The sequence below is a fragment of the Cyprinus carpio genome, chromosome A8, assembly GCF_018340385.1.
Source record: "Cyprinus carpio isolate SPL01 chromosome A8, ASM1834038v1, whole genome shotgun sequence".
Lineage (NCBI taxonomy): Eukaryota > Metazoa > Chordata > Actinopteri > Cypriniformes > Cyprinidae > Cyprinus > Cyprinus carpio.
Window position 1 is genome coordinate 14,475,028 of NC_056579.1, and position 14,843 is coordinate 14,489,870.

Below are 14,843 nucleotides of genomic sequence, written 5' to 3' on the forward strand. Positions count from 1 at the left end.
GTGTCAAAACTGATCGATTAGTCAATACAGTCAGGAAAGACAGGCAGAGTGAAACCAGTGTTAAATGGAAAGGCAGTTGGGTGACATTGATGAGATTTGGCACACAAAACTGGTCGGATTCAGCGTGGGTGACTCATGTCAAGGAACCAGCACTCCTACCATCCCTTGCTAAATATAGGCCTTCATACATCTTTTTAGTATTATTATTATTATAATTTTTTTCCCAATGGAGAGCAGTTTTCTATGAGAGTCAATGCTTTTCTTTTAAGAAATGACAATACAACATTAGAGTTACACTTCTTTCTGTGGTTCACCACTCCCACTAAATGTCAGAGGCATAATTCATCTATTTTAGCAATCAATAGCCTACACGTCATATTCTCTCTCAAATGTTCGCTCCCCGCTGAGCGCACTGCTGTTTGCCATTTTCATGTTGGAGCATTATGGAAAATTGGCAAGTATATGACTGCAAAATGTTACAACTGTGACTTTGACATTATGAGCTTTTTTTTTTTCATGTTAGGGAAAAATATGGAAAGCTGTTACATTGAATGGTGCTTCCTACTTTTTGGAATGATCAAATATGTAATCATTTTGTAAAGGGATAGTTTATTCAAAAATAAAAACTGTCATTTACTTATCCTTGTGTCATTTTCTTTATTCTGGAGAACACAGAAATAAAGAATGATGAAGAATGCCTCAGCTTTTTTTCTGGAGAACACAGAAATAAAGAATGATGAAGAATGCTTTTGCACTGTATGGACATAAAGAATGATGAAGAATGCCTCAGCGTTTTTGTCAAAAAATATATATATTAAAATATATTATTTTATGTTGTTCATAAATAAGAGAAACTTATAATGGAAGTTGAGTTATTTGGTGAATTGTGCTTTTAGTTTATTTTTTTTGTGATCAGGTGATCTTACAAGCTTGGTTTGGTTTGGTTTTGCAAAGCAAGATCTCTGGTTTTTAAAGCCAGAATATTTTGAAATATCCCCATTATTCTTCACATTAGATCAGTCTGTAAGGAGTTAAGACCGTATTTGTAATACTGCAAAACAACAGATTGAAAAAGAGAAGTGAAAAAATAAAGATTCATGCCATATCCCATTAGCAACAGTATTTCAGTTCTAGCTCAGTGAGCTGTCCTGGACTGTTTCTCAAACATCTGTGCCTAATTATTCCTCTCTCCCTTATAGATCCTGTATTTGGGAAGGTACGTCCTTTTGCATATGGTCTGTGATGGACTATTAATTGCTTTTCCTTAGTTTTCTGTAGGATAGAGAGTACTAATGACAGCTCAAAGCCAATTAGAGAGGAGAGGAAACACGGGAGAGGAAGTTGTCACATATTGGTGTCTCTCCATGTTATCTCCATCGAGTGCACATTCGAGCACAGGCCACCTGGGTGCGAGCTTTCAGTGTACCCTATGTAAGAGCCTGTGAAGAGCGTTGGTCAGCTGTCCCTCTCTAAAAACTGCTAATTAATGACACTCCTCAATGCTCTCTGTATATAAAATTCATTTGACTGGTTCTCTGCTCCATGCAGATGTGGACATTTATATTGTCTTAGTGGCACAGTTCCCTTTTTAATGGGGCTTAACAATAACAGAATAGTATATGCACGATATCGGATTTGGATCGGTCTCGTCTGACCGATACCCAATCCGTCAGAAAATGGCAATATTGGAGCAATACCGATACTGAGTATTGGATTGGTGCATCCCTAATTAATTATATGAATATTATATATTCAATATGCAAAAACAGATTCAACATTCTTCTTTAAATGATAACAGAATTTTCATTGTTTTAGTGAACGTTCTTTTAAGCAGCACATTGGTTAAAGCTGACCTGCAAAAGGACTGCAAACCACTTTGCATCTCTAAAGGAAGGCAAAGTATAATTTAAAGTATCTCTTTTTTTTTTCCTCATGATTTTTTTTCATGTGACAGGGAGTTCAGCTCAGTTAAACTTTGAATTGATGATATTTTTCCTCTTATTATTTTACATAAGCAACATCAGTTGAGGCAAGCAGCAATTATACAAACATTTTTATTTTAGATCTGTTTGAAAATACATGCCTGTGTTGGTAAAGGCAGTAATCATGGGTTAAAAATAATCTGAAAGAGCATGGATCTTTTAAACATAAATTGATCTAATGAAAAAGTGCTTTGGATAGAAAGGAAAGAGAGCCCACTTTATCACTGGGGAACAATTCTCGAAACAGAATGAAGCCGACCTTAATGGAGGTCAGGCTGTTCTGTACAAAGTCTTGTGGCTGGCAAGATGGCCTCTGGGACCTTGAGCCATGGCCTTTTGAAGAAGTCTCAGCAGGAAAGCCAAGGACAAAGCTGATTGGCTCTCAGTAATGTTGTCCTGGGAGATGATCACTCAGCAGGAATGTCCTCCTTCATCAATTGAAGCGGGCCTCTCTCCACACTTCCTTAGGTTCTCTAGAGCACGGTTTCTGAAGCTTCTTATGCTTTTGACTTTTTAGAGTTAGAACCTGAGAAAGGGTTTTAAACTAAGAACTAAGATGGAGAATAAAGAAGTTTTTTTTTCATCTCCTTTTAGAATAAATGTGGGGGGGGTTATGAATTGTTATCTTAATGTTTTGATTAGGAACTTGACCAGTTATATTTTATCTTGAGTACATAAATCCAACTTATTCTCCCTCCAACTCAAAACCAGTCAGATGAATGCTAAAAAATGAAAGCATAGGCATGTTTTCATCCATGTTGTGAATTTAATTATGAATATCACAAAGAACGTGAATAAGGCAGCATTTCCATGCCATGTGCTCAGGAAAATAAGATGGTAACTTCCATGGAAACTGTTTAAGACACCACAGATGTTTTATGTTTGAGCAACATGTCAGCTGATCATATGAGTCATTTATTCAGTCACATGACTTTTTTTGACATGCATCTAGGAATTTCAATAACTCCATCATCTTTCCATCGCTGTTTATGCACATGTAGTCTTGAATAGAAACGTTTATATGCACATATTGTATCCACATCTAGCATTTTTAATGTGATCTATTCATATTTAAAAAATACAGGTATGTGGATGGAAACTCATTTGGAAAATATCTGAAATTACGCCTACTACACTTCCACCTTAACAAATGTGGGCGAAAGAAGTAAAACTATGCTGCATTTTGGAAAATATGTGTCATGCCTTAGATAATGGTGGAGCAATATCTATATATCCTTTTATCATTCACATTTACTGCTGTTCTGGGGAAGATATAATATTTCTCTGAGCTGTTCTTTTCAAATTAAATATGCGTTTGCAATAAAGGTGTAGCAGTATTAATGTGTACATGATTCACTTGGATAGCTTCGACTGAACTAGGTTTAAAAAAATAAAAAGAAAGAAAGAAAGAAAAAATCAACCGCTGTACCTCGTCAAAATATGCAGCTGTGTCCTTTTGGAAGTTATTGATTTCATAAAAGCTTTGATTCGTTTCATACTATAGGGCTTACATCTCACCAAACATCAGAAGAGTCCTGCTGGTTTTATAGAGTGTTGTCATTTTCCCAAGCCATTGAAACCACAAGAGCGTTGCGAGAACCACATTACTTTACCACATTACACATAACTTTAAATTCAGTGCCCTGTTGTTTAGAGGAAATGCTGAATATGTACTGTATGGGTGAATATGAATCTAATGAGGGCATGTGCTTGATGCCTCCTTTAAAAGCAATGTACCGATTAGGATGCACTGAGCATTGTTTGTTTTAGAGAAAATGGCCTGAAATAATTAGCTTGGCACAATTAAAAGCACAACCCCTTTGAGTGCTAGGGTTGGAGGGTTGCAGGACACCTAGACATGCTTTACTTTCCTGTCTTTAATGTGATTCGGGTCAAGAAGTTGTTACTCTTTCTTTCACCTTTTGTGACACTTGCCCATTATAATGCAGTTGTGGCAATTTTACCAATTGCAACTATGCCACAGGCAATTTTTCTTCTGCTGTCTGAGTTCAATTGAATTAGAATCAATAGAAAAGGCCTCCAGTATAACAGAACAATCTTCATTCAGCTTCTCAATTTAATGTTCTTACATTGTGGTGAGATCTTTTATGATTTTTTTTTTTATTTTTTCTTGTCTGTGTCTGTGAAAAAGCATAAAAGATAAATACACACTCCTACAGAGATGTTGCATACAGAGTACACAAATTTTCAATAATTATGAATGTTTTTTTTTTTTTTTTTTTTTTTTTTTTTTTTTTGACATAAGCATCTATCAACATCTACATGTTCATTCAGTAAGATATTTAATCGATTTTTCTTTATCATTATTTTCATTTAATTAAATATCCAATATCAACCAATACCAATAAATAAAAAAATAAATTAAAAACATTTTCTTTAATACTGGTCAATAATAGTTCATATAGTACTGATATATCATGCATCATTAAAAAAAAAAAAAACAAAGATGGGTCATGAATATTAATTCAGTGATTTAACACCGAACCAGTATTGACATAACCATCTGTTAAAATCTACATGTTTATTCTGTAAGATATTTAAATTATTTTTCTAAATGATTATTTTTATGGTTTTAAATTCAGTAGTATTTTCTTCAAATGAATTCATGCATCACATTATTAGTGTTTTTAAAAATAAACTTAAAGCTAATGTTAGATTATGGAAAATTGGGAAAATTATTTTACAGTTAAATATCCAATATCAACCAAAACCAAAAAAAAATGTTTTAAAAATATCTCTATTATTGGCCAGTAGGTGATAAAGTACTGATATATCATGCATCATTAAAAAGATATTAGCATGGCTCATGAATATTAATTAGGTGATGTGACATACAGCCATTATCTGATTTGCTGAAAAGCAAGTAAATGTGAAAAGATTTTTTTTTTTTTTTTTTTTTGCAAGCAACATAAATTTCTTAATATGTTCATATTAATATTAATATTACTGAAAAATTCTAATAGGCATATTTCTAATGCTCTGCACTCTAGTTTAAAACAAGCACCCAAGCAAATTGAACACTTTAGAAGGGACTCCGAATGAGGGGAAGAGTTATCGGTTGAAGCCTGCGGTGCAGCTTCATATCTGTAAGCAGTGAAGCTGCATCTGCATTCGATACAGTGAAATGACTGCTGCTCTTATCACAATAAGCTCTCGATGTGAGAATATTCTCAGTGTTTTCTGAAGCCAGGAGCCACTCAAAGCCCATTTTAGTGTTTTAGCAGACTGACCTGTAGTTACACGTTATGTCTGGTAAGCCATTCGGAGTAAATAAGATGTTTACTCATTTAATAGCGATTTTCCCTGAAGGCAGTCTCTCTGATCTAGCTCTGTCCTGTTCCAGACTGTTTTGAAATGCCTGAAAATTTCATGAGCAGGCTATTAAAATGTTTCTGCCTAAAAAGTCAGACTTGTCTACCACCAAAATATCCACGTGCATATTTTACATTAACAGTTTACCTCATCTGAGAACGAGGTCATATGAAATATATCCTTGGATGTTGAACTGCAGATTGACTTGAGTTGAAAAAAGAAAGCTCTCTGGTTTTCATTAAAAGCACATTGATTTTTTATGCAAGGCTTTCGTAACCTTGAAATGTTCTCTCAGAGGAAAGAGACCATCTTTCACTTGACTTGTTCAAGGATATCTTTGTGAATAAACATAGGCCTTTTTTAGAATTAAATTCTTTCATAGGGCTTAAGATAAAACTCTCTAGCTGTTGAAATGTTCATTTTTCACTCAAAGAGGAAATATTGCAAGTATTTAGAGATCTATATTGTAGTAAGGGTCTTTTCTGCTAACTTTGTTTTGGTAGAAGTCAGATTTAGAAACGGCGACTCTGCAGACAGAGTCTGAAGATGTAAAACATCCTTGTGCATCACTTCTCATCCATACTTACTAAACGATTAATGGTAGAAGAGTAGCAAGAGCCTTCTGGGATGTTATTTAATTCAAGCGTGATTGTTTTTCAGCAGTGCAGCTTTATGTGGACTTGCCACTTTTGCTAATACGTCCAGCACCTGGTCGCATTATTTATGGACAGTTTGTTCCCACCTGATTTGGTTTTGAATTCATCCTCAGGTGCCTCTCTGTTTTTCTTTGAGCGTGATTTCAATCACGTCTCTCATAACTCTCCTGTTATTTTGTGTCTTTTTTTATCACCCTCTTAGGTGAAGTACGGACGTTTTGCATTTGTGTGGGATGCAGCTGTGCTGGAGTATGTGGCCATTAATGACGAGGACTGCTCGCTCTACACCGTGAGCAACAGTGTGGCTGACAGGGGCTACGGCATCGCGATGCAGCATGGCAGTCCCTACAGGGACATCTTCTCTCAGAGGTACTGTATGATGAGATTTTTATTATACATATGTAGCCAGTCGTCTCTGGGGCCCTGCTGTTATACAAGAAGTGATTTTTCAAAGGAATTTTCCATTTGCCATTTAAAGTCTGAGTTCGTGATTTAAAATCAATTTCTCAAATATGGGAGGATGAGAATGGATTAAACACGGACTGAATTGTAACAGTCATTTTAACCACTTAGAAAGTAGGTGCAGGGATGAAATCTCTATTATACATGAGTGATACCCTTAGAAGTTGTAAGTTCAAAAAAAGTACAGTACAAAAAAAAGTGATTTGAAATACAGCACTTTAAAAAAAAAAAAGAATAAAACTTTCACTTAATGTAAGGACAAAACTATAAATATCATGTCTGAGCAGACGTGAGTTTGTAGCATTTCGTTTTCTATTGGACCTACAAAGACCAAAAAAATGTAAAAATAAAAATAGGACAGTGTGTAGGCCAACATGTTTTATATTTGTTCATTTATATTATTCAGTTACTTTGTTGTTTTAGAATAACATTTTTACATTTTTATTTAAAAATTAATTTTAATTTTTTTTATGTTTAATTTTTTTTTTTTTTTTCTATATTGATTGATTTGAATTGGGTTGGGTTTGTTTGGGGTGTTTGATTTTCAGTGCATTTTAATTTTAATATAAATATATATGAATAAAAAAGTACACTTGTTTAAAATAAATGCATATGCAAAACAAAATTACGTTTAAAGTCCATATTTTCTGTTAGTGTTAAAATCAACCCAATTTATATTTATTTACAAATATGAGAAAATTATGCATAAGTTTGAGATAAATTGCACATAAAAACTGTTTCTACAGATGTCTATGTAAAAGTGTTACAACTATCCATGGTCTCCCCTGCTAAAATTCACTGCTTTTAATGAGTGCTTTTAAAAACACTTCCCTGCTGGACCTCACAATTTCTTTTTATTTCTTTTTGTCTATGTGCTGAGAAGTGTGTTGTCGGAAATCCACTAAAGGTGTGCGGTCCTTATTAACGTAAACAGGCTATTGATTGACATGCACATTTAATTTTACCCCCGTCATTGTTGTGGTCTTGGACAGCCATCAACTTTAATTTTAATACAGCAATTGAAAAAGTTTTCCTGTGGTTTCTGAAACAATGGAAAGGAAATTGCACAGCAGAATTATATGAGAGTGTTTTGTAAAAGGCTTTCAAATTTAGCAAGTCAGTTGAGCTCGATTCTTGAAGTAAAAACACAAACTCTTTTACCTCACCTATGAGGCAGTACTTCTGCGCAGTAAATACAGCACGAATGGAGATCAAACGTATCAACATACAATTCTTAATGGCAGGAACATGTTTTTTCTGCTCCGCTGCTACAATACAGGGAGCTGAATAGAGATCCATGCCATGTTAAATCGCTCACTCTGAGTGAAATCGCTTTATTGAAATACCAGTATAGTGACAGACTGAGAAAAATATGATAGCATGGAGTGATGGTCCCATTGTTGGTTTAAAAGTCGATACATGCTCTGCATTTACTCATCACCGGGAGTCTAAAGAGAGAACATGCTAGTGCAGTAGCTGAACACAGCTGCCATAGTGCATGAGTAAAGTAGCCCACGGAGGGAAGAGAAAGAGAGGAAAACTTGACTAAACACTTGAATTATAATAAGGTACCAAAAGGAATATCCCTAGAAACCGTACTGTAGAGAAAGTGCACCATAATCACTTACTTTGTCCTCTAGGTACAGTTGTTCTCTGTAAAATTCAGTGGATTTTGAAGATCTTTTAACTTTCCAAATCACAGACCACAGTCTTCCATGTGTTGTCTGCATGGGACTAAATGCATGTGTTTTGGTCAGGATACTGCACAGGAAGCACAGAAGCATCTGAAATCTCATAAAAACTATGACAACCTGTCAAATTATCTGTATTTGAGTAATCTGTGTATAAATTACACATAATTCTCTGAACATTTAAATTTTAGTAAGAAAAAATGTATAAATTACACATAATTCTCTGAACATTTAAATTTTGATATATTTGTAGAATTCTGTAGATGTCCAGCCCATAGAGTCCCACTGGATATGTTCTTCAGTTTATGAACTTAAATTTTAGTAAGAAAAAAACTACCATATTTATAGCATACTGTCATAAGATGTTGATTTTTTTTTTGGGGGGGGGGGGGGGGGGGGTCCTATTGGATGCTGTGCTTTAGTGGAAGTCTATGAGAGCAGCATGTTATTTGTATTGGATAAACTACAATTTGTATTAAGCCTGCAGGATATATCGAAATAAAATCGATATCGCTATATGGCTTACAGCTCATGATACGGTGTTAAGCATCTAACAGCATATCGAAATAAATTATATGTTGTTATGTGTCTTACAGCTTATTATTTGGTTTTATGTGATCCAAGCCATGTGAGTACATTTATTTTTTTTTCATAGGAAAACATTGTATAAAAATGTAGGTGGTTTAGTGTTTATAATTTTTTGTAAAACGTTTATATATTCTATTTTTAAATATTAATTATTTTATTTTACTGTATTATTACAATGTTTTCATTTTATTTTGTTTTTATTTAATAATAATCACAAATAAAAATCAATATTATTTTATAGTCATACTGAATGGGCCAGAAACAAGAGTTGGGGGGGGAGTTGAGTTTGGTTTTGTTAATTGTTTGGTTTTAAAATTATTTTTTTCATAAAATAATGGTATAGTTTAACAAAAAAAAAAAAAGGTTAATATGGTGATTTTTAGGTTTTTTTTTTTATTTTTTTTTTTTTTTTTATTTTTTTTTGAGGTGCTATATTGTTTAAGTCATTCTAGAATGATTAATTATTTTCAAATATATATCAATATATTTCACAGAAAATTTTTACAATGCCAGTTGTTTACAATATCATGCAGCCCGAATTTGTATGGCATTTCAAACTGTGTATTTTTGAGCGGTGTATTTTTGTGCTTAGGGAGGGAAAAGGAGAAGGGAGGAGAGGGAGAAGTGTGCTAGAAGTAGTAACACTTTTAGTTTAGCATTTATAATGTTTTTTCTCGCATATTTCTATCTTTAAATATTATTGAAACACATTTCTGACCTTGTTCAAATATTTTTAAGTTATTTATTTACTGGTATTTTGAGAAGCAGCTTTTGAGAGTAATGTTTTGCCATTTGATAAATGATATCTGTGTTTTCCCCTTCTTGAATATTGCCAGCCACAACTGGTCTGTGTGCATACATGTTCTCAGATGTTTTTGTGTGTAAATGTATTAATGTAGTCTGCTACCAATCCAGAAATATCAGGGGGTTTATTGTTTATTGAGGACAAGTGGTTTATAATCTGGCATGTATGGGTAATTGCAAAATCATTATTTCTTAGGTTGATTTCTAAATTACACATTATTGATTGTGAGAGAAAGAGGGATAAAGGGTGTGAAATAAAGTGGTATTTTGAGGGAAAGAAGGAGGTATTTTGGGTGTTTTGAATGAAGGCTTAGGGTTTTAAGTAAGGAGAGTGCTCTCTTTCAGGTTGTATTTGATATGTCTATGTAAGATTTTGATTTGGACTGTTTTGTTTTGGACCCGTTAACAACCACCTAGTAACTTCCTAGCAACCACCCAATAGCAATGACATTGCAATGTGCTTAAGACCACTCAGAATATCTTAGCAACAACATAACAGCATGGCAACCAAGCACAACACCTTGGTGTCATTGCAGTGCATTTTGTGCAGGCAACCACCACTCACATTACCTTCATAAAGTGTAAAAAATCTAGTTGCATCTTGTTGTTTTCAACAGCAGGGTTATTAGAGGAGTGAAGACCAATTACCCTATTAAAAATGGCATACTCTAGAGCGATCACCGCTTATACCTGACATTTGCAGCCCACAGTGCCAGTCAGTTTCCAGGACAGATGTGAGCTTGCTCATACTCCTAAGGGCAGATACCCATGTCAGCCTGGTTATGGCCACATGTCGCCTGTTTACACAAAGTCAGTCCCTTGGCAAATGGTGCTGGGAACAAATGACATTTTGGACTCATTGTCCAGCTGATAGAAATCATTAGAACAGAGCCGCACTACACTTCTGCCATTGAAAGTGCTGAGCTTGGTAAATAAATACAATATTAACACTAAAGATTTCTACCACATGAGCTGTTCAACATGAACAGAGCCAGGAGAATTGAACACATCCCATATCCCATACTATTACACCTTTAATTATCCTAATTATCGACTAATTGAAGTGAATTTTCCCTAAGCTTAAAGGAATATTCCGGGTTCAGTACCAGATAAGCTCAATTGACAACATTTGTGGCATAATGTTGATTACCACACAGATAATTTCAACTCGCCCCTCATTAAAAAAAATAAATAAATAAATAAATAAATAAATAAATTACAGCAAAGTACTTGCAATAGAAGTAAATGAGACCAATGTTTGAAAGATTTAAACGAAGAAATGTGAAGTTTATAAAAGCACTTACGTTATTTTTTTAGTTGTTGTTGTATTATTTGAGCTGTAAAGCTGTTTAAAAATGAGGGGTGAGTTGAAATTATTTTCTATTACTTTCAGCAAATCATAATTTTTACAGTTTAGGCATTATAATGTTATGTTGTTTTTGGTGTTAAGTTTTTTCAGAAAAGGTTAGCAAGGGATTTATTTCACACTAAAATCATGTTAACATGCATATTGTTTTTGTCTTGTGGCTATACTGTTGAAACAGTAAGTATTTTGACATTTACAGATTTACAGATTGGTCCCATTCACTTCCATTGTAAGTGCATTACTATAAATTGGCTCTTTTTTTTTCAGTTGTTTGTTTATTTGTTTTATGGGAATGTTTGTAGATTTGTGTTGTGGTAATCAACATTATGACACAAAAGATGTCAATCTGACCTTAACTTGCACTGAATCCAGAATATTCCCCCATTGAATGTAGAGAAAGCTTTAATTTTTCTTTTATATAAAGTATATATATTAGGGGTGTAACAGTAGACATATTCGTACCGAGAATTTTCAATATGTGTCTTTTTGTTTGGTACCCGTGTTTACACGACAAATACCTATTAACATATTTTCATCACCAATAATCGTGATTAGCACTGTGTTTTGTTACTTTCAATCAGAAACAAAGTCTCATCTTTCAAATTCTGTCCATTTTATCAAGAAATTTGACACTCTTTTATGTGCCGTGACAGATTGCTGTAGCGCTTCAGTTCAAGTGGCAGCGTGGCACGCGAGTTAACACGATCGCCTCTTCCTCTTTACTTCTCGTTACAGCCCAAAATAAACATGAATGAACATCTGAAGGTATGTTGAAAGATCTCATGTTTGCAAACAATGTTGTACCGTAACATCACATTTACCTCAGGCAAGTCATTCAGTATCCACAGCTTGTTAATAGAGAAATGAACTCTATAGAGGAGCATTTTATTAAATATATGTATTATATTAGCTTATATATTCATCATATTTTACTTAACCTGTTAGTGATGTCTTGATTATTTAATGTATTTTTAAATTAATCTGTCATCAGAACAAGTTATGGACGCCACTATGTAAATTATTATATTTCAAGGTAACACTTTAGAACAGAGAACACATATTCACCGTTAACTAAGTTTTCCCTCCATAAACTCCTAATTTGCTGCTTATTAATAGTTAGTAAGGTTGTTGTTAAGTTTAGGTATGGGGCATAGGGTTAAGGGATCTGAAATATGGTCATGCAGAATAAGACACTATTATATGATTTTTAATTACTAATAAACAGCCAATAAGCTAGTAATATGCATGCTAATAAGCAACTAGTTAATAGTGAGAATTGGTCCTTAAAATATATGTTTATTCATAATTAGCAAATAAGTTAGTTGTATGCATGATTTTAAGTTAGTTGTTGAAGTTAATGCAAAAACTGCCTTTATGTGTTAATTTAATAGTTTTGCCTCTTTTATTTGTAACCTTTAATATTATAGTATTGTGAAAGGGCTCCAATTTACAGCATATAGATTTTTGTATCCTTAAATGTCCACTGGTGCCTAGAATCATGCAGCGTTATGCTATGTGGTGACATAATTTCAACTGAAACAGGAAGACGGGGCGGGACATATCGAACAGCCCCACCCTCTTTTTAATTTTTTTATATTGTTTATTTTGTTTCATTTATTTGGCAAGTTGGTTTGGAGCCTTTTTGGTTGGTACACATTTGACAGCCACAGTCTAATAGATTAGCCTTTTAGATTCAATATGAAACTGTTACTTAAGCAAAACAGTGATTTATAATGATGCTGAGGATGTGTAGTTTGAAAACTGTGTAATTTATGTTGGTGCATGGCACCGGTGTTATCTCTTCTACTCATTAGGCATTTGTCTAACTGTTTCTCCTCCTAATCTGATCCAAATCGCTATAAAATGTAGCATTCTGTGTAGAATTCAAATGGATCTGATACATTTTGTGGTCTGTTCAACTCGCGCATCTGCTCCGTGATACTGTGTCTCTGGACCGGAACAGACTGTGTGCATGACACAAAGTGAATCCAGACTTCTTTGGACCCAATGAAAAGCATATTTACACTGTCTGAATCGATCCTTATTCCCCATATAGTGCACTACGTGCCATTCAGCATACAGAAAATACTAATTCTGTGAACAAGTGACCTATTCTGCTGCAGTTTTAGGCATCTATTTATAGTGAAGGGGACGGGACATTTCAGATTCTAGAGAGCATTTGATTAGACAGAAAATTTGATGAGAAGCTGAAGTGCAGGGTGACATCATCAAAACTGTTGATTCATATTGCCAGAAGTGAGAGACGATAAGTTTTGAATGCTTACGTCTTCTAAATACGAATTTTGTCATCGTTTTGGAGCACACTAGCTTATAGATAACTATAAGGCTAACATATTCATACTAAAAGCCAAAATATTTAATATTTATATATTTAAATAATATGTAATTATTTAAAGACAGAGACAATTTGTTCAGTAAACCACTGTTTTTTTATATATATATATATATATATATATATATATATATATATATATATATATATATATATATATATATATATATGTATGTATATAGTTTTCTCCCTCTGCTGTACCAAACCCTTACCGAACAGTGACTTCAGAACCGAAGTACATACTGAGTCGTCATTATTGTGTATCATTACGCCCCCTAATATATATATATATATATATATATATATATGGTCTGCATAGAGAGATTAAAATTGAACGAGTGGCTATTATACTTACACTTGTCTTTCTCAGTCTTTTAAGATGTCTGGCAGCCTTAAGATGTTCTGATTCATATTGATAAGCTGAGAAGAAATTCCCTCCGTTTCCAAAACAAACAAAGAAAAACTGCTTGCTTTTGTCTTTTCGTTCCTTTTCTCATCATGTTTTCTCAGCTCTTATCAAGTAGTTTATCTCCCTGCAGTCAGAGACATCTAATAACGTGATCATTTCTACCCAGCTGGTTGCCATAGCAACAGCTCCAGCAGTCCACACTCGAATCAGCACGCAGGGCCCGAGAGGCAAGCGAGGAGACTACATGACAGACAGACCTGAGGAGAGAACCACAAATCCCCACCCGCATTATGCCCGAAGTACAGAAAAATGAGTTTGAAGCGCTACTGCAACCTGGCACACCGAGAGACAGAGAATCAAGCTCAGTGTCATACTGAGGTCTTAAATAAAAGCTTGTTGCACTTACCAGATCAGCCAGTTGTCATGGAGAATCAGGCTGATCTGGACTTGGGCTTTTAACAGGGCCAAGTGTTTGTGTTTAGCCCCCGATATTGAACGTGGACCACAGCCAGCTGAACTTCCTTGACTGTGGCTGTTCAGTGATACAGCAGTTCAAAGACAAAAACACTGAGCGGAGCAGGTGAATTTGTTGTTTGCGTTTTGCCCTGGCCTGTCAGTCGAGCACAACATGTTTGGCACACACACCACTTATCTCCCTCTACTCTTCCTCACTCACCTTTGCCTCCATTCATCACTCTGTTAGCGAGAAAAGGAACTCAAGAACAAATAAAACCTTTTTATTTGGACAAAGCTTTTGTGGAGCTGTTTTCTCTGTGTGAGTCTGAAGGGGAAGCAACCGTTTTTATGTGCTAAAAGGGCAAATTTTTGAAGACCTCATGAAATCAAAATTTGAAATTTATTTGTCTGATAGTTTTAGATAGTATATAAAGCTAATCTTTATGCTAGTGCAGAGATTTTCACTTTTTTAATGCCAAGGATCCCTGTGAAAAGTGACGTGACGTGACATACAGCCAAGTATGGTGACCCATACTCAGAATTCGTGCTCTGCATTTAACCCATCCAAAGTGCACACACACAGCAGTGAACACACACACACCGTGAACACACACCCAGAGCAGTGGGCAGCCATTTATGGTCAGTCATTGTATTACTGGCCCGAGACTCAATCCCACAATCTTAGGGTTAGGAGTCAAACCATTAGGCCACGATGAATTTTTTTTTTTTTTGTAAATATGATT

The 14,843-nt window shown here is 34.7% G+C and overlaps 1 protein-coding gene across 5 annotated transcripts in view; it reads left to right on the forward strand.

Annotated features, from left to right (window-relative positions):
- LOC109050830 (glutamate receptor ionotropic, delta-2-like) overlaps positions 1-14,843 on the forward strand; it is a 367,305-nt gene that overhangs the window by 338,900 nt on the left and 13,562 nt on the right. For all 5 annotated transcript variants that reach the window (XR_006160661.1, XR_006160662.1, XM_042762408.1 and 2 more), the window contains exon 14: positions 6,174-6,340. Coding sequence is in view for 3 of the 5 variants with exons in the window: in XM_042762408.1 (XP_042618342.1) it covers positions 6,174-6,340 (167 nt within the window). In the remaining 2 variants the exon portion in view is untranslated. The remainder of the gene's footprint in view (positions 1-6,173; positions 6,341-14,843) is intronic.